Raw genomic sequence first — 19,308 nt, forward strand, 5'->3', positions numbered from 1 at the left:
GACTGACCACCCTCTCCCCACACCCACACTGGACTGTGGGCTCCTCCCGGTGTGGGGACAATTTCTTACTCATTTTCGTCTCTAATCCCTAACCCCGTGTCAGGTCTGCTGGGGAGGCAGCTGTGTTTGGGGCCACCCCACCTCCTTCTGATCATAAATTCTGGCCAATAGGAGGGCCCTGTATTGGTCAGAGTGATTGGTTCAGGGGTGCACCTGATGTAAGCCAATCAGAGTCCTTCTTGGGATTTGTCCAAGTGGAGGTAGACAAAAGGACATATGTCCTTGAAGGATACGGATCCCCTGCTGCTGGAAGCTGTTTCCCTGCACACGGAAAAGGCCTTTCTGAGGCAGGAGGAAGTGCTGCCTGGTGAGACCGGTAGGAATGAGAGGTGGACAGAGCACGCTGGGCACCTCTGGTCCCCAGGCCTCGTCCCCGAGGGCCCTCTGAGGGCTTCCTTCAATTCTGAGACCTAACTCGACAGCCTTCTGACAAGTCCCTTTTGCTGAAGCTAAGAGTTGGATTTCTGCCCCTTTGTGACCAAAGGGTCCTGACCGTTTGGGTGGTTCACCATTTGGTGAATGAAATTACAGGAAAAATCCTAAATTGGTAGATGAACTAGTTCAATGGGTTGGCCAGGGGCCGCCAGGCTATTAACTCACCTGGCCTGATGTCTAACTCCGGAGGCCTGTTCCTCTCCCGACCACCCGAGCCTCCGACCTCATCTCCCATCTCTCCAACCACAGGACAGTATCAGCACTTAACAGTTACAGGTTTCTTTCAGAACGCTTCTCTCGTTGGAGTCTTATAACCACTTTATACTGGAGTCAGGGCAGGCTTCTCACCCCCATTTTATGGATGAAGAAACTGAAGACCAGACCAGGAAGTAATGGGCCCCCGGATATCTAGGAGGGCTGGGGCCAGGGTCAGGGCCTTGGCTGCCTCTATCCACAGTTCCCTGCTCTTCCAGTCACTTCCCCTGCCTCCACTAGGAAAGAAAAAGCCTGTTCTTGTTCCCTGGGAAGCAGGCGTCCCAGGGATCTGTCAGGGAGAGTCTCCCCAGGCTGGGTTTTGGGACCCCACTATGGGAATTTCAGGTCCCTAACATAAGGCTTTCATCCCTGTTATATTAAAATGCATTTCCTCCCTAATGAAATGAAATCTTAACAGTCCATACATGCGTGTGTATATATCCCTATGTTAACCTTGAACTGCTATTTACTTACTTATTTATTTATTTTATTTTTTGGCTGGGCCATGCCGCTAGCGTAATCTTAGTTCCCCAACCAGGGATTGAACCTGGGCCATGGCAGTGAAAGCGCTGAGTCCTAACCACTGGACCGCCAGGGTATTCACTGAACTCATCGTTTTAGGTCAAACAAAAGCATAGTAGGGCTTCCCTGGTGGCGCAGTGGTTGAGAGTCCGCCTGCCGATGCAGGGGACGTGGGTTCGTGCCCCGGTCTGGGAGGATTCCCCATGCCGCAGAGCGGCTGGGCCCGTGAGCCATGGCCGCTGAGCCTGCACGTCCGGAGCCTGTGCTCCGCAACGGGAGAGGTCACAACAGTGAGAGGCCTGCGTACCGCAAAAAAAAAAAAAAAATTATGAAAATGCATCTCATCATTTTAGGTCAAACAGAAGCATAGTAAATTATGAAATATATACTGATATTAATGTAGCAAACTTTAAAAAAATGTAGGTCATGCAATATATTATCCTATCTGACAGTTTAAGTCAGAAAGGGGATATAGGTATATCTCCCCTCTTATCAGTCGTCCACACCTCCTTGTGAATGAGTTTCAGGTCCAAAAAGCAAAGTTGGGAAGGGGGCAAGGAGAATGCACCGCTGAGTCAGGGGGACTGGGGAGGACTCACAGGAGAATGAGAAGCCAGGAGAACTGAGGTAACTCCTCCTACTTCCCAGGGCAGCCTTAGTCTGGCCTGGGCATCACCAGTCTGCAGCCGGGGGTGGTTCTAGTGACACTATCTTCCCTAGAAGCCTGTGGATGGGTAGACACCCATTAGCCAGCCTCCCACAGCCCCCAAGGGCCCATAGAGGACAGCCCCAGAAGTGGCAGAGTGGGTACCTTCCCCTCTGGAGCCTTCTCTCCCTGGGGAGCCAGTGGGGCTGTCAGAGAATCCCAGAGTTTGAAGACCGGAAGGGTGTTCAAGACTCTGTCCTTCTCTGGGGCAGGAATCCTCTTGACATTCCAGAAAGGTGAGTGCCACCGAGAGTGAGTGCCTCTTGTGCCACCATCTGTGTCCCCCTCTAAGGGCGCACCCTGCCCTCAGATGGGAAAGTGGGGACAACCCAGTGATCTTTCATCTCCTGACACCTGTCTCATGGGCCTGTGGGGCCTCACATGCTATGTCTTTAACATCAACCCTGTGCGAACCCAGGGCCACAATCCCTGAAGAAAGGTAAATCCTCCTCCTCTTTCCCTGGTCCCAACCCCGTGCCCTCAGGACCAGCGTCCAGGGTCCTGAAATCACATTCAACCCATAACTCAAAGGGTTAGGTGTTAAGATCTGCTCTCTACATGTCCAAGCACAGCAACAAAGTGATGAGGGGCTTCCCTGGTGGTGCAGTGGTTGAGAATCCACCTGCCAATGCAGGGGACATGGGTTCGAGCACTGGTTCAGGAAGATCCCACATGCCGCAGAGCAACTAAGCCTGTGTGCCACAACTACTGAGCCTGTGCTCTAGAGCTCACGAGCCACAACTACTGAAGCCCGCACACCTAGAGCCCACGTTCCGCAGCAAAGAGAAGCCACTGCAGTGAGAAGCCCGAGCACCACGACAAAGAGTAGACCCCACTCACAGCAGCTGAAAAGAAAGCCCGCACGCAACAAAGACCCAATACAGCCTAAAAACTAATAAATTTTTTTAAAAAGTGCTGAGATGCCTCAGTTTGGCCAGGAGTGTCCTCATTATTTATTTTTGGCTGCGTTGGGTCTTCATTGCTGCGCTCGGGCTTCCCCTAGTTGTGGCGAGCAGGGGCTATTCTTTGTCACGGTGCGCGGGCTTCTCATTGCGGTGGCCTCTCGTTGCGGAGCATGGGTTCTAGGCGTGCGGGTTTCATTCGTTGTGGCTCACGGGCTTCAGTAGTTGTGTTAGATATTATGACGAAGATGTTAGATGTTGTACCTATGTAAGTCTATGAAATCTTCAATTTTATTATTGAGGATTATTATTATGATAACTCTATTATCCTCATTTCACAAACAGGAAAACAAAGCAAACAGAGGCTGAGAGAACTTAAGTAACTTGCTAAGCATCACACAGCGAGTAAGTGGAGAAGCTGAGCTTTGAGCTGATGTCTGTCCAAAGCTCTCCCTTACTTTTTTGCACAAAAGCAGAGACAAATCATGAGATGTTGGGATTGCTTCCTAAATTGCCCTAGACTCAGTCGTCACAGCACTTTTCCAGTGGGCCTTCCACTCTCTCCAGCGTGGAGCCCAGGGTTACCCTCGTTGCTGCTGACCTAAACAGCCCAGGCTCCCTCACCCGCTAAGTCACTTCCAGGCACAGGGTCCTTCTGCAAAACTGGATTATCACCTGTATCCTTAAGCTTTTGAGGCCCCACGAGGACCCAAGAGATACTGCAGAGCTGTGCTCTCCTGCCCCATGCTCCACACCGGGCCCTCCATGCTCCTCCCAGACCTAGGATTCAATGCTTGACTCTCCAGCACATTCCCTCTTCTCAGAAAGTTCTCAGACCTTCTCCATCCTTCTCAAGTCCCTGGTTAAATCCAACCACTTTGTGCAGAGGCTCCTCCTGCCTGCCCAAATGGGAAAGTTGAAGATGCTAGGGGAGCGGGTGGCCTCTCCCCTTCCTGCTCACCACATCCCTGGTCCTCACCTCCCTCTCTCAGAACTGAGAGGCAGAAGCACCTGGCCTTCTTTAGGCCTGTGAGCACCTCTGTGGCCTTGGACGCCCCCTCTGGGCTGGCTGGGCTTTGATGCCCCCTCACCCCCCCACCTTCTCTGATGGTGCTTCCTCTGCCTTCTCACCCAGCTTCTCCTCAGGGCCCTGGGCTTTTGTCTACATTTCCCCCCGATCCCTTTCATGCGTACTGTATCAGACGCTACCTCAGGCCAAGTCACTGGCACATTCGCATTTGGGAATTCAGTTTGCAGAATCACAAATGAGGGGCACAAAAGTTTCTCTGACAGCTCTGGCCCACCACCCTTGGTCTCTGGCTGGTGAAACAGTCTTATCACACCCTTGGGCCAGGCCCACTTATGTCTGTTGTCTTGAGGGACTTCAGCCAGCAGGAGCTGGGAATAGGGGTCGGCCTTTATGGGAAGACTGGGGCCCGGGGGCTTGGGACTGCTTTCCCCCACGACCTATTCTTGCTCCACTTTCCCCTTTCTCCATCTCACGGACTCCCTCCCCTGACTCGCAGACCCTGGGCTTCAAATGGGGGTGGGTTGGGGGCCTCTCGTAGGTACAGACCCGCCCTTCCTCCCCACGCGAAATGTGGAGCCAAGGCTGCGGCAGCCTGCAGACTTCCGGGTGGGAGGACGATTGGGAGGACGCTAGAGGGGTTCTCGCGCCCCGTGGGTGGGAGTCGGGGCAGGGAGAGCTCAGCCCGCAAGGGGAGACCGGGGTCGAGGTCGCCTCACCGCCTCCGAGGCCTGGGCGCTCACCTTCCCGCAGGGCCCTCGCGGCGCAGGTCGTTAGGGACGCCCTGCGTCGCTAGGGGCCGGGTCCTAGACGACGGGTGCGCGTGCGCACTTGTGCAAGCCGGTCTCTGCTCTTGGAAGGCTGTTGTAGCGCGCCTTGGCCCAGGGTCGACGCAAAGAAGTGTCCGTCTGAGGCGCTGTGTGGGGCCGTCAAGCGGGCAGTGGGAACCCTGGCGGTGCGGCACGCTTTGTGCGTCTTGGGGACATATTTAGGAACGGGTGGGCTTTTGAGGGGGATGATGGGGAGTGGGGATGGCGGCAGGGCTCCTGGACCGCTACAGTGCTCTTCCTTCTGGGAGCCTTTTGTGTGGAAATGGAGGTGGGCATGACGAATGGAAAGAGGGTCTCGGAAAAGCATCAGCAGCCAGTCTTTTCTGGAAGAGGAGAAGGGTGGAAGGGCACCTGTAGGCGTCCCTGAACTCCCCTGAGGCCCCCCGGTTGACTCCAGGCCCTGCAGGGGAGCAGTGGGCTGCTGCATCCCTGCAGAGGTACCCTTGGCCTTTCTTCAGGGTGTCAGCAAGACTGAAGAGTGGCACCAGGCAGGAAGGCCCAGGCCTCCACGGTGCTCCCTCCCACAGCCCCAAGCCTGACACCAGGAATGACCAACTTCATGGGGGCTGGTTAGTTAGAAAAGGAAGTGGGAAGTTTCACTGGAGACAGAGCTTAGCTTTCATTTCAGCTCTGCTGATTACTAGTTGGTTACCCTGGACAGGTTAGCACCTTAGAAGTTAACTCATTAATAAAATGCATACCCCCAACTCCTCACCTTGGTGTCCACATGTAAAGAGACAGGTCTTTGCTGAGCACCACTGAACAGTGGCCACTGCTGCAGTTGCCACAATCCCAAGGGAAAGCTTTGCAACTCCTCAGGGCTGCAAGCAGCCAGGGTCCAAGAATTCAGATTCCTTTCAAGCCCTCATCAGTGATTTACCAACGAATCACTGGTGCCTCACTTAGAATAAGAAATCATGCAGGAAATGTTGTCAGGAGGGCCTGCTCTGCTCTAATAATTTTGACTAAATGGCCACAGAACTTCGCAGCCAGGGAGCCTCTGACTTGGAGATGGGTCCCCTGAGGTCCCTTCTTTCATCCAGCAACAGAGGTCTGCGAACAGACGTGGAGCCCCCGTGTCTGGCTTGGTCCTGGGTGGATTCATTTTGGTAGGGGGGGAGGGCTGCGCTCCATCCCGGCTTCCTCCTGCTCTGAGCCGCAATTTCAGCTTCAGCTTCAGCTCAGGCTCGGGGCAGGTGCTGTGCAACCTGTTCTAAGAGTAGGCTTGCTCTGGCTGCGCTCCCTTCTGGCCCCAAGGCCTGCCACCTGCCTGTTCACTACCCACTCAGGCACCTGCGCTGGCTCTTCCCCTGGAGGTCCACGTGGCTCACACCCTCCCCCGGATGCCACCCCCACCCTTCCACTCCCCGGTTCCGCTCTCTCTGCAGACCTCATCCCTGTCTGACACCCTCTTCTTTCTCTTCGTTGCTGTTTCCCCACTGGAAGCAAACTCCACACGGGCAGGAAGTCTGGTTGGTTCTTGCCACATTCTCAGCAACTGACCAGTACCTGTTAGCTCACTTTATCAACAAATCACCAGAGACTTCATGAAAATGAGAAGTTGTTGTTAATGGAATAAGTGACACCAGAGAGGATGTACCTGGCTCTCATGACTTTTATGTGACAGTGAATGGATCTTGGTGGCCAGGGAGGCCTTGGTGGGCGCTCGGAACAGGCTGGCACACAGGGCCTGTTCAAGCACTCGTGGCGACGAGGAGAGCTCTGATCTGGATGCAGGGTGGCCTTTCAGCCCAGCGTGAGGGGTCAGACTAGTCATGGGGCACCCATTCCAGGCTGCTGGGAGGAGAAAGCCTGCTCTTTTTTAGGCAAAAGAACCTTCTGGAGCTTCCTATCCGCTGTGAAATACTTTTTAATGAACAATCACAGACGGGGCAGCCATGTCTTCACTTCACTAGCAGGGCCTTTTGCCAGGCCCACTTCTGCCTCCCCCAGCCCACATCTTCTTGTGTCCACTCAGAGCCCAGCCCAGGGCGGTCCTCCTCGGCTCAGCTGCTTGGCCTCCAGGCTCTAGTCCTCTGTTTACCTTCCGGGGAGGTTCTGCTCGCTCCTTCAGGGCTCCAGGCACTGGCCTGTCTGTTGTCTCTTTAGTCTCTGTGAGTCCCTGAGTGAGCCTGGATCAGAGCTTGTTGAGGGCATAGGCTCGGGCTGTACTGAGGGCAGCGTCCAGGTCAGCAGTGCTTCCGGTGCCCTGGGCCACCACTCGAGAGCCCCAGGCCTTGCCCCCCATGTGGCTGCACACAGCCAGCGCCCAGGCCTCTGCGGTGAAGGCTGGCGTGGCACTCTGGGGACCGAAACAGAAGGGGCAGTGATGCAGAGCAGCCCTCCCTGCCACCATCCACTCAATGTACCTTTGAGAGTGGAGTCATGGCGCTGAGAACCCTCTCCCGAGCCGGACACATGGTGGGGGTAATCAGGCGAGGAGACAGGAGAGGGACGGGCTGGGAATGAGTGGAGGTTGATGAATGGCTGCTACCTGTTCGCAAGAAATGTGCAGCCTGGAGGCGGCGTGGTGGGAATTAAGGAGTCGTTTGGTGCCTTCGTGGGTGGGGTGGGGGAGGGGGTGGGTTAGGGAGAAGGAGGTGGTCCTATCCCCACCCTGGGGTATCTGCAGAGATGGCCTCTACCCAGCTGTGGCTCCCTCGTGTGGGAGGAATAAAAGGTGTGGAATCAGAGAGCTGGACCAGGAGACGGGTGGGGTGGGAGCTGCCCTCCCTCTTTCGTTACCTGGGCCACCTGACAGGCACACAGCACCTGCCCCAGAGGCTGGGGGCTGAGTAGCAGCACAGACGTGCTGGGCGCCTGCTTACACAGCTGCCGGACCACCTTCACCAGCACCTGCACAAGGGAGGGGAGATGGCGACCTCACAGCTCCCCGCACTCCCAGCTTCCTCCCTGCCAGGACTTTCCCCTCCCCAGACCCTGGGGCCATCCCCAATCGCAACACTTACTGAGAGGGACTCAGCGTAAACTGTGTCCACAATCAGGGGCCCCTCCGAGTGCTGCTGTAGCAGCTCCTGGGTTTTCTGTGCAGCCTGTGAGGCAGGAAGGACAGCACGGGGGTCGGGCTGGGAGGCAATCAGCCCCCAGTTCTGAACTGAGCCCCAGTCCAGAAATCCCCTCTCACGGCCCCCTTCCCCCAGCAAGGGTGCAGGGGTTCTGCCTAGAATGGCCTCCTTCTTTTGGGTCCCCGCTGTGTCCTTCCTCTCCACCTTCACCTCCTCCCTTTCATCATAGCTCCAGGCCCCTACAAATAGGCCGCTGAAGGTGAAAGGACTAAGGCTGGAGCACAGATGGGTGAGAGGGGGCGGAGCGGGGAGGATCCACGGTCAAGGAGCAGTTAGGGCTGAGTGGCGCCATCAAGTCAGCTTCCTGGAGGAAGAGTCTGAGCCAGACCTGGGAGTCGGGGGAGAGGCCCAGTTTGGCAGAGAGCAAAGTGGGGAAATGGCCTGACGATGGCACTCAGCTGGCAGGAGAGGGGGGAGCTGCCACCCCCCCACCCCCCTGCCAGGCTTTGAGGCTTCTCAGCGTGCGTGCTAGAGCATCTCTGACCCTTGCTGGGTGTGCCTGGCATCTGCCCCCCTGGGTGCAGATGGACCTCCTCTTACCTGCCCCATTTCCAGTTTCCGGACGGCAGTGTTGGCACGCCGCCGTAGCGCCTTCAGTGTGGCCTGAAGCTCCCGCCGCTGCCACTGGGGCATCACGGCAGTGTCCACGGCCTATGGTCAGAAGCGGTACAACAATCCCTGCCCTCCCTGAGCCACAGTCTCTGAGGCAGGGACCACCAGCAAGGCCAGGGAAGAGACCACACCCACCACATCCCACCCTGCAGACAACCGACAAGTATCTGGGCCAGCTGAAGTCTAACAGGAATGCTGGGGAGAGACGGGCAGGGTCCAGGAATCCACGGGGAAGGGAACATGGCCAGGAGAGGGAGGGGACAGCTCCATGCTGGGGGTGGCCCTCACATCAATGAGTCGTCCCATCTCCTTGGACAGCCGCTGAGCCTCCACCACATCCCAGCTGCCCTGACTCAGCCGCGCTGCGGCTGCTTCTACCTCCTGGGCCAGGCTCTCGCCCACCTCTCGGGCCTGCAGGGAGGGAACCGGATGGTCAGGACTGCTTGGCTTACCTTCCCTCTCCAAGACAGGCACTCTCAACCCGTTGCTGGGCAGGACCAAGTTAGAAACACTGAACAATCAGGACCCATCAAGGTACCAAATAATCACAACAGATGCCAGCTGCCAGCAGCTGGTAGGGCCATCCTGGTGCTCAGGTATGAACACTGGTTCTGCTGCTGGGCATCCCCCAGCCTGAGAGCATCTGTTGTGTGTTCTCTGACCCCCATCCACACCCAGAAGCCTCCCAGGCTCTGCTGGCGTGCTGACCTGCTGGGCCTGCTCCCCAGTGATGGCCAGCAGGCGGGTGGTGCCCTTGGCGAGCTGGCGCTCCCCGATGATGACCAGGTCCCCTATAGCCCCTGTGCGTAGCAGGTGCCTGTGGGCAGAGGGAGGGAGGAGGAAGCCGTGGTGACGACGGGAGAGAAAAGAGCAGCCTGAGCTCCAAACCAGGGGCTGGTGGCTCCAAAGACCAGGGAAGGGAGGAGGTCCAGGGCCCCAGGCCAGAGCAGGCAGAGAGGAGTGACTCACGTCCCACAGCACAGCTCCACAGAAGTCTGCAGTGCGGCCTGGGAGGCTGGGTTCAGCGCCTGGGCCACAGGCACACCCACAGACACCACCCGCACAGGGTCTGGGTATACCTGACAGTGAGAGGGCACAGGTCTGTTAAGGGACCTGAGGGGAGGGGAGGGTGGGGGGGCGGGCAGGCAACCTCCACCCCGTGGGCTCCCCCAGCACACCTCATCCAGAGAGCGCAGGCCGGGGACATGGGCAGTGCGTGCCAGGGCCACCTCCTCCATGTACACGGCCTCATCCTGCCCCACGGCCTTCTGCACAGTGCCCTCCACTGCCCGGAGCTGCTCTGGGGTCAATGGGGCCTGGGGGCGTTGGGGGGAAACAGACAGACCAACAGGCAGTCAGCCCCATGCCTGGGAGTGATGCATGAAGAAGCAGTCAGCGTTCACTGAACTACCCCCAGGTTCTAGAACAGGGGTTAGTACATAACGTGCTCAATACACATTTGTAGAGGTGACAATTCTTTTCTTTAGAAAGCTACCTGGGGGTTGGGCCTATCGGAAGCTGCAGGCCTTTCACTAGGCACTGAAAGTTGATGGAGAGACACAAAATGGAGGCCCTGGACTCAGGGAGCTTACAACAAGGGTCAGCCAGTGGAAGAGAAATACAGGATGGGGGAGACGCAGGAGCAAGGAGTAATCAGGTGGAACGAGATTTAGTCAGTGAGCACTTCCCAGAGGATTTGAGCCAGAGGTACAAGGAGACAGGATGGCAGTAAAGGGAGAGGGCAGCTCAGCCTGAGCAAGAATGGCCTGGGTGACAGCAGGGACAAGGAAGCTGGGTGGCTGGAGGTGAAGGGATGTCTCCACACACTGGCTAGCCTAACCCTCACTGGTGCAGGAGGAGCCTGATGGGAAGCCCCCCGCCCAATGCCCTCCAGTGACTGAACGAGAGGCAGCCCAGGCCCTCTTACTGGCCAAACTCCCACACTACCAGACTCCCTCTAAGCCCGTCGCCTCACTTGAAGGCTGCCCCTCTGTGCCCTGCTCACCTGCGTGGCCACGTCGAAGCGCAGCCACTCAGGATTGAGATGGGACCCTCGCTGCTCTGTGCCAGGGCCCAGGGCCTGCCGCAGCGCCCAGTTTAGTAGGTGGACGGCTGTGTGCTTCTCCATGCAGCTCAGACGCCAGGCCTGAAACACTTTTGTCACCCAGGGTCCTGGGTGTAGGTGGGGATGGGGAGAGAAAAGGGGCTGCAGGACGTCACGAACAGCAGGGGTGGGGTCCTCACCTCATCCACGTGCAGCTGTACCTGGTCCCCCACCTTTAGGCACTCAGGGGCTGCCACCTCATGCAGGATGAAGCCTCCGCAGACCTGCGCCCGAGCCACTGGGAACAGCACGTCCTGGGGGAGGGCATGGCCAAGGCACTGAGTGCTTGCAGCCTCTCCCTCCCCTTGGTTCCCTTCTGGCTCAGGTCTGCCTCCTGCAGGAGGCTTTGTGTGTGAGCGGGGGCTGGGGGGGCTCACCTGCAGTCCCACCCGCACCAGGTAGCCTCGGTCGGAAGCCTGACCTCCCTGTTCGGCGTAGAAGTTGGTTTTGTCCAGGAGGAGGCCACAGCGCTGGCCTTCCCCCACGGAGGCCACGGCTGTTCCGTCCTCTGTATACAGCTGGAGCACCTGGGCCTCACAGGTGCCGAACTCTGCCAGGGCCAAGAATGGTTATCAGAGTTAGGCAGGGGCTTGGGATGCAGGAGGTGGGTCTGTGCCTTCCTTGAAGTCAACAGGCACAGGGCTGGGGGGGACTTCCAGCTGGGGCCCCCAGAGAACCCCGGTGGCTACCCCGGGGAAGGCACAGGCCTGGTAGCTGGTCTCTGATGTCCTTCCCAATCACGGTCAGGCAAGCCCGTGGCCACCCACCTCAGTCTAGGCTCTCACCATAACCGCCACTGGGTCGCAGGGAGTAGTTGTACTTGGGGCTGTCATCGGTTGGGGGCACCCCTTGGCGCTGTAGCGCCCCCAGCGCGTGGACGTCCAGCCGCAGTCCCTGCTCCTGAACTGGCTCGGCCTGCTGTGCCCGGTGCTGCGGGACAGGCGTGTGTGCACGGAAGGGGTGCACGGAGAGTGCAATGGGACTTGAGTCTCCGGAGAGCCCTGTCCCTGCCACACAGTTGTGTGAACACTACACCCCCTCTGGAATAAGCCCTCAGGCTGGGCTGGCTGCTAGAGACCCTGGGCTGGCTCGTGAACCACCCTCGTGTGGGGGTCTCAGGACCAGGCCTCCCTCACCCACTGCTGCCCCCGACGGCCCCTCTCTAGGACCTTGTGCTGACCTCTCCCCTTCTGCTACTCTGTGTGGCCCACTGAACTAGTGTTCCCCTCCATGGACTGTGGGCGGGGCCTGAGTGAGGGGACAGACCCTACCTCAGACTCCTGTTTCCCTCAATAGCTGCAGCTCCTCCCACAAGAACTCAGGGCTGGGGAAGGGGCCAACGTGTCCCAGCAGAGCCCTGTGTGGGAGTGCCCCAGCCTGTACCTGGGCCTCCTCCTGAGCCAGCCGCTCCAGTCCAGCAGAGTCCAGCTGCACCCCTTTCTCCTCCAGCATCAGTTTCACCAGGTCCAGGGGGAGCCCCAGGTTCCCAGACAGTGACAAGGACCAGGCCACTTCAGCTATGAGAAAGGAAGACGAGGGACGGAATGGGTGTTGAGGGAGGAGGGGCAGGATGGAGGGAGGGAGAAGAAGTGAGGGAGTAGTAAGGGCCAGGGCTTTTCTGACCACACAGAAGCCACTGGGTGCCAAGCACAAGTGCCCCCTCCCCACACCGGGCAGGCCCGGGAGAGGGGTCACCTTCAGGCCCCAAAGCCAGAGCTGGGGGTAGCCCAGGGCCCTCCCTTGGCATATGTGATTTCAAAGGAGGTGAGAAGCTCATTCTCGGCATGAAGCCAGCCTTGGAAAGCAGAGACCAGAGGCAGGGCCAGCTGGGCAGCACGTAAGTGAGGAGAAGCAGGGAGGTGCTGGAGAGAGAGTACGGGGAGAGGGACATGGGGGAGGAGGCGGGATGTGAGGCCTGGGCCTGGCTTGCCTAAGTGGGTCCCTCACACCTCGGCCAGGTGCCCTGCTCACCAGGGAACACATCGGAAGGCCCCAGGCGCCTCACGGTCCGCTCGATGATCCGCCGACCCTGCTGCAGGGAGGCCAGGAAGGCTGCCTCATCCTCTGACACCAGGCTGGCTATCTGAATGGGGGCAGGGCAGGGCTGGAGCTGGGTCTCCTGAGAGGGAGCCCCTCCGTCCCCCATCCAAATCCAGTACCTGGGCTGAGTTCCTCTGCAGTTCTGGATAAGCACCTCCCTGGGGGCGGCAGACAGGGCTGAGGAGGTGTCAGAAGCAACCAGCCCACTCTGCACCTCCACCCTGGGCCTCCCTGGGGACACCTGCCGTGGAGACTCAGAGAGGCCGATGGACGGGGGAGGGATCCAAATGGGGAACCAGTTTCTCTGGAGGGAGGGGCACTGATACGGGCAGAAGGGGGTCCCGAGGTCAAAGGCTCAGCAGCCTGGGCCGGAAGGCCTCCTGAAGGCTCCCTGCTGTTTGTAAGCCCACTGACAGGACGCTGGGCTGGACATTTAGGGTGGGGAACCCAGGCCGGGGCACTGTATGGGCTCAGCGACAGGCTCCCTGAGACCCCAGGGAGGCCCAGGGAAGTGAGGAAGCTCTGCCCTTACCAGTGTCTCCACCACTACAGGCACCAGGCTGCCCAGGAAGCCAGGTGGTGCCCGCAACAACTCTGTAGAGAACCGCACGGCTCGACGGAGGAGCCGACGAAGTACCAGCCTAGAAGGATTCAGAGCCCAGATGAGCCCGCAGCAGGGAGGGGAGAGGGGAGGGCAAGGTCCAGAGTGTGTGCTCGCTTCCCCCTCCTCCTGCCATCTCAACCCGACCCACCTCTCCATCTCCTCCCTCCTCTCCCCTGCAACCCCCAGCAGCCCCTGCCCCTGCTGTAGCCCTTCCAGACTCACGGTGCACCAGACATCCCAGGAGAGACGCCATCGGCGATGCAGATGCTGAGCGTGCGGATGTGGTCAGCCACCACACGGTACGCTGTGTCTGTGTGCCCCTCGTCTGCTGCCCCGACCCGGCCCGAGTAAGGGGGTGCCCCGCAACCCTGGGAAGCAGGAGAGGAGACATGGCTGCCGGCCCTGCCTGCCCTGGCCCAGGAGGGACACTCTCCATCACTCCTGGAGCATCTGCCCTCACCCCTAAAGCTGACCGCATCTGGAATGGCCTGGGCCAGAGAAGCTTCAAAGGTGAAAGAGAGCCAGTCCCTGCCTCCTGGGGCCCACATTCAGCACAGACAAGGAGCACAGCTGTGATCATTTACTGAATTTCTATTATCAGAACCGGGTGGGTACTTGAATGATATGGTGTCTAATCCCTAAAACTTCCTGTTCTGGGAGGTGTTAAAGTGGAAAGTGGAAAGTGGAGAAGAAAAACAAAACAAAACAAAGACTAGACCAAAAAAAAGTGGAAAAAAATAAAAACAAACAAAAAAAGAGGAAAGTGAGACTCAGAGGAGCTAAGTTCTACAAGGGCACACAATTCAAGAGCAGATCTGAGATTTGAACCACGACTGTCCCACCCGGGTGCTCTTCATTCCCCACACCTGCCTCTACAGCCTCTATGGGCGCAGGGAAGGAGTGTGTGAGCTGTGAATACATTAAGCTGTGCCCCAAAGCAGAGTGCTTGGTTCATCCAGCTCCAAACCTGTCTCTTCCCCAAGCTTCCCCCTCTCAATAAACAGTCCTGCCATTCACCACATTACTCAAGTCAAAAACTCAGGAGCCAGGCTTGACTTTCTTTCCTCTCCCCATCCAATCCATCAGTGGGGCCTTTTGTGTCTACCTCCATGAGATCTCTCAAATCAACCTACTTTTCTCCACTTCCACTGCTACCAACCTAAGCCATACCCTATTATCTTTCCTCAACTATGAAATAGGCTCCCAATTGGTTTCTCAGCTTCTGCTCTGGTCTCCTTCCAGCCTATCCTTCACACGGCAACAGGAGTGGCCTTTTAAAAGTGTCAGTCAGATCGTGCCCCTCCTGCCTTGGAGCCCATCTCACCACATTTAGAATAAAAGACTCACTTTGGACTTCAAGACCCCACAAGATCTGACTCCTGCCTTCCTCTCTGTGGTAGACTGTTTGCAAAATTGGCCACAGTCCTTCCCTTTCCTGTGTGCATGCCACTTTGCAGCGTGACTTTACAGGTGCTTCCTATCAAGGAATAGAATTTATTTCTCCATCCCTTGGATCTGGGCTAGACTTGTGACTTGCTTTGGCCAACAGAATGTGGTGGAAATGACACTGTTCTGAGCCCAGGCCTCAAGAAGCCTCATGTGCTTCCACTCTCCTTCTTGGAACCTTGCCAAGCTGTCATGCGAACAGGCCCGAGCTACCCTGCTGGATGATAAACATACAACCCGGTCATCGCCACAGCCCTAAACTGACAGCCAGCCAACTCCCAGAAATAGAGCTGCCTAGTAGCTGACCACAGATGCATGAGTGAGCTCATACAGGACCAAGAGGGACCCAGCTGAGCCCAGCCTACATTGCTTGTCCACAGTCTCGTACGCTATATAAATGGTTGTTGCTTTCAGCCACAAAATGTTAGGTGGTTTATTATACAGCAAGAGCGAACCCACACACACTCCAACTGTATCCCACGTGATTCTACTTTAGCTGGCTGGCCACTTTTTGTTCCTTTCCTGCACCAGGGCCTTGGTATTTGCTGTTGCCTCTGCCTGGAATGAGTTTCCTGTGGCTGATTCTTTCAGGTTTCAGCTCAGAGATATCTCCTTGGTGAGCCTTCCCCAAACATGTCATCTAAGATTCTTCTCTACCCCCGTCCCCTGCCAATTACTATCACCCAGGTGTACTGCCTATTCACAATCTGTAAACTGCTATCTTGTTCTTTTTTTTTTTTTTTTTTTTTGTGGTACGCGGGCCTCTCCTGTTGCGGAGCACAGGCTCCGGACGCGCAGGCTCAGCGGCCATGGCTCACGGGCCTACCTGCTCCGTGGCATGTGGGATCTTTCCAAACCGGGGCACGAACCCGTGTCCCCTGCATCGGCAGGCGGACTCTCAACCACTGCGCCACCAGGGAAGCCCTATCTTGTTCTTTAATACATTTATTTATTACCTATTTCTTAGGCTAGAATGTAATCTCCATGATCTCTTTTTTTTTACTGCTGTATCTCCTGAACCAAGCACAAAGATTTCACACAAAGTAGGCACTCAACACATATTTTTTGAACAAATGAAGGAAGGAAGGAGTTAGGAGGAACATCAGGTAGTAAATATGAATCGGAGCCTCAAGTCTGACACCTTTGTATCCTTGGCTGGTCACCGTCCCCACAGGCAAGAAAATATTCTGAGTTCTCAACAAAGATGGAAAGCAATGGCAGTGAGCACTGGTGAGAGCAGGTCAGAGGGGCTTCTAGAAGGGAAGAAGTGGGCTCACCTGGTATATGGCATTGAGCAGTGGGGAAAAGAGGTCGGTGTCGTAGGTGGAGCGTCTGCCTTGCAACACGGCCAGCAGCCTTTCCAGGCCCATTCCCGTGTCCACGTGCCGCTGGGGCAGGGGCTGCAGGCTTCCATCTTTCTCTCTGGCCAGGAAGGGTATGCAAGGTGAGGCCCCCCACAGGATTACAGGTATGAGGCAGACGCTCAAGTGGCATGAAGGGATGGGGGAGGGTCCTGGGGGGCTGACAATGGGAGGAACCAGAGGGCAGTATCATTCCCCCACCCCCACCCCCAAAAGCAGACGACGATGGCTTTGGGTCCCGTCCTTTCTCATAAAGAGTGATCTCCACCTTCACCCTCTGCTTGGGCCCTTGCCTGGACCCAGGCCTCCCCTTTCTGGGACACAATTCTTTGCTTTAGAAAGAGACATGTCAAGGCTGGTAGAAAATCTTAAGAGATCATCAAGTTCAACTCCATCATATAAGAGAGCAGAGTCTGGAGAGCAGCAGTGACTAGTTCCAACTGTTATGGGCAAAGACGAGGATCTGAAAAGTGTTTAGAAATATGCCTGGCACATTGTAGATGCCGTTTAAGTGTTTGTTTTTACAAAAAATGGATGAAAGTGTCCTGACTGCCGCCTTTTTCACTTCCAGTCAGGGAATTCCCTCCTGCTCTCGCACCCCATTACCTGTTGTGCTGCATGAAGACCAGATTCCAAAGCTCCACCAGCTGGGGGGCTCCCACCCCACCAGCCAGGTCATAGTGGATCTCAGTACAGGGCCCACAAGGGCCAGTATCCCCCATCTCCCAGAAGTTCTCCTGTGGTCCAAAGGAGAGCATGCGGCTGGCAGGCACCCTGGGAAGGAAGCCAGATGGGTGGTGGGGAGACAAAGGCAGAACCTGGGACCCCCTCTGCCAGGAGAACCCTTCCATTACGCTCAGCAGGAGGAGGAACAGGGCTGACCCTACAGTATCCCAGGATATGCCGAGACTCTCTGGTAGTCTCTATTTTCCAGTCCTCTTGTGCTCCAGGAGTGGACATAAGTGGGGGTGGACTCACCCTAACTTAAGCCAGATGTCCCTGCTCTCCAGGTCCGGGCCCAGCCCAGCCTTGGGGTCACCACCAAAGTAGGAGACCCAGAGCCTGTCCTCAGGGATCCCATAGACCTGAGTCAGCAGTTCCCAGGCCATGCTGCAAGCCTCCTCCTGCAGTGCAAACCCATTGGGAAGAGGAATATGGGTGAGAAGAAGGCCCCACTGAAGTTCCAATCAAGCCACATGAGTTCAGCCCTCAGCTTAAGACAAAACCATTTCCACTACCCACGCTGTTTCCAGAACAAGCCATGACTATTTCTAATTCTGAGTTTTTCCTGCATAGAAAGCTTCCTCCCTCTTCTGAATCCTACATTCTTTCAAGTCCCACCTTCTCCATGAAATCCTCTATCCACCCTAGCCTGGGATGATTTTTAACTCCTGCACTTTAGTATTGCTGTCTCACCATTTATTCATACAATAATTATTGACCAGCCATTAGGCAGGAGGCATAGTCCTGGCCCTCAAGGAGTTTACAACCCAATCAGGGAAACGAGACACATTCCTATTACAAGTGTTCATCTAGCACTTTGCCTCTGTGTCTGGTCTGAAGCCCTCCCTAAGCAGACTCTAAGAGCGGAGACAGGACTAACCTTGACCCCTTTCTTGGCTGAACACTGACCCTTTCCTAACTCCAGGGCTTCCTGGAGACTCACCTTAAAATATACCCCCCGAAAGGCCCAATTGCCAAGCATCTCAAAGAAGGTATGATGGGAAAGGTCTCGGCCCACATCCTCCAGGTCGCTGTGGCGTCCTCCAGCCCTCACACATTTCTGGCTGTTCGCCACACGTCGGAAGCCTGCCATCTCGCTTCGTGGATCCACAGTGCCCAGGAAGATTGGCTTGAACTGGAAACAGGTGAAGGGCGAGAGAGATATCCCAGATCCTCAGCAGAAGGGAAACGTGGAGGGTGTGGAGAGAGATGGTAGTTCAGAGTGAAGGCTGACCGTGCCCCTGAGAGCCCAGGGGGGCAGATTGGGAGCGTGGGGGCGCCCATCTCTGGTGTGTCTGGGCAGACAAGGGGTAAATAAATCATGAAACAGAGACTCTGCTAGTAAAATAAGCAAGGTAAAAGAAGGAGGAATGCGTTGGTGGCTGGAAATAGAGCAAGTCTAGAGAGGGTAAGTGGTGCTCAAAGTCAAAAGCTTAGAGAACCCAGTCTAGCACGTAGCATGTGCTCAACATCTATTTTAATGAATGACTTGCCTTTATTTAAAGAACTAATAAATGAAGCCAGACTTCCCCCACGGGACTCCACACCCGCCATTCCTGGACCTAAAACTCAACCTCAACTCAGAAGTTGCCCGGTGGAGCCCTCTCCAAGACCTAATTTGCGCCCCTATCTCGAAGCCTAACGACACACAGCCCTCTTTCCCCCGAAAGCTAGGAGCTCCGCCCTTAGCTTCTTTTGCCCAATCCCGCAACGCCTTTCTCTCAGGAACAAGTCATAAACTCCGCCCGGATCAGCGTGGCTCAGTCCCTACCTGGTTCATGCCAGCGTTGACGAAAAGCAAGCTGGGGTCGCCGCGGGGCCTCACGGAAGCGGACGGCACCAGGCGGTGGCCATGGCGGTCCCGAAAGAAGCTCAGGAAGGCGTCCCGCACGGCCGCGGCCTGGGTTGGAGGGGCCTCGGATGAGAGCGCCCGACGGCTGGGGCCCCGCCATTGCGGCGTCCTTCGAATGGCCCGCGGAAGTCGCCCGGCTGCAGCTGCCACCGACACCGCCATCTTAACTCGGGGCAATGACTTCACGGGGTCAAAGGGCAGTGCGGGATAGAAGGTAACTTGAGAAGGAGACCAGGCGTTTCCTACAGCGACGCCTGGCTACAGGAGGAGTCAAAGCAGCTTCTGCCTCCGCGTGGAGGTGATTGGGAAGGAGGCGCCTGCCAGAGTCCATCTAACACAAGCGGCCTGGAACACAGTAGGCCCTTAATTCATTTGGCATTCAACAAATATTCATTGAGAGGTAACTGTGTGCCAGGCATTATTTTAGGCGCTTAAGGTCCATTAGTAACAAAACTGACAGGGAATTCCCTGGTGGTCCAGTGGTTAGGATTGTGGAGCTTTCACTGCTGGGGCGGGGTTGGATCCCTGGTGGGGAAACTAAGATCCCCAAAGCCACAGGGCACAGACCAAAAAAAAAAAAAAAAAAAAAAAAATTGACAAAAATCCCTGCTCTCCAGAAATATATATTATAGCAGTGATAATTATGTTTAATTTTTTCATTTACATGTTACTTTTATTTTTCTTTATTTTTTATTGAAGTATAGTTGCTGTACAGCAAAGTGACTCAGTTATACATATGTATA

At 56.3% G+C, this 19,308-nt stretch overlaps 2 protein-coding genes and 1 long non-coding RNA gene across 5 annotated transcripts in view; 1 reads left to right on the plus strand and 2 right to left on the minus strand.

Annotated features, from left to right (window-relative positions):
• Nucleotides 1-4,882, minus strand: part of TCTE1 (t-complex-associated-testis-expressed 1) — an 18,228-nt gene extending 13,346 nt beyond the window's left edge. The window contains exon 1 of the mRNA XM_030870430.2: nt 4,651-4,882. The gene's annotated coding sequence lies outside the window, so the exon portion shown is untranslated. The remainder of the gene's footprint in view (nt 1-4,650) is intronic.
• LOC132598082 (uncharacterized) overlaps nt 1-15,011 on the plus strand; it is a 21,273-nt gene extending 6,262 nt beyond the window's left edge. The window contains exon 3 of the long non-coding RNA XR_009565742.1: nt 13,132-15,011. This is a non-coding gene — a long non-coding RNA (uncharacterized lncRNA). The remainder of the gene's footprint in view (nt 1-13,131) is intronic.
• Nucleotides 6,337-18,746, minus strand: AARS2 (alanyl-tRNA synthetase 2, mitochondrial). Of its 3 annotated transcripts, XM_030870565.2 has the most exons (22): nt 18,485-18,746; nt 17,657-17,848; nt 16,969-17,114; nt 16,597-16,764; nt 15,907-16,051; nt 13,406-13,551; nt 13,112-13,220; nt 12,699-12,737; nt 12,511-12,622; nt 11,923-12,056; nt 11,325-11,469; nt 10,917-11,089; nt 10,680-10,793; nt 10,441-10,581; nt 9,614-9,751; nt 9,405-9,514; nt 9,144-9,252; nt 8,724-8,846; nt 8,364-8,474; nt 7,707-7,790; nt 7,483-7,593; nt 6,337-7,039 (listed from the first exon to the last, which is right to left on the minus strand). In XM_030870565.2, exons 1-22 carry the CDS (start codon nt 18,725-18,727, stop codon nt 6,875-6,877), a joined length of 2,958 nt encoding a protein of 985 aa, XP_030726425.1. In that variant the 5' UTR covers nt 18,728-18,746; the 3' UTR covers nt 6,337-6,874. The 3 variants fall into 3 exon arrangements, with proteins under 3 accessions (XP_030726425.1, XP_069902812.1, XP_060163490.1); XM_070046711.1 differs by lacking the exon at nt 7,707-7,790; XM_060307507.1 differs by lacking the exon at nt 16,969-17,114 and having other exon boundaries at nt 18,485-18,624.
• Nucleotides 18,747-19,308: the final 562 nt, after the last annotated feature.

This window comes from Globicephala melas, chromosome 11, assembly GCF_963455315.2.
Source record: "Globicephala melas chromosome 11, mGloMel1.2, whole genome shotgun sequence".
NCBI lineage: Eukaryota > Metazoa > Chordata > Mammalia > Artiodactyla > Delphinidae > Globicephala > Globicephala melas.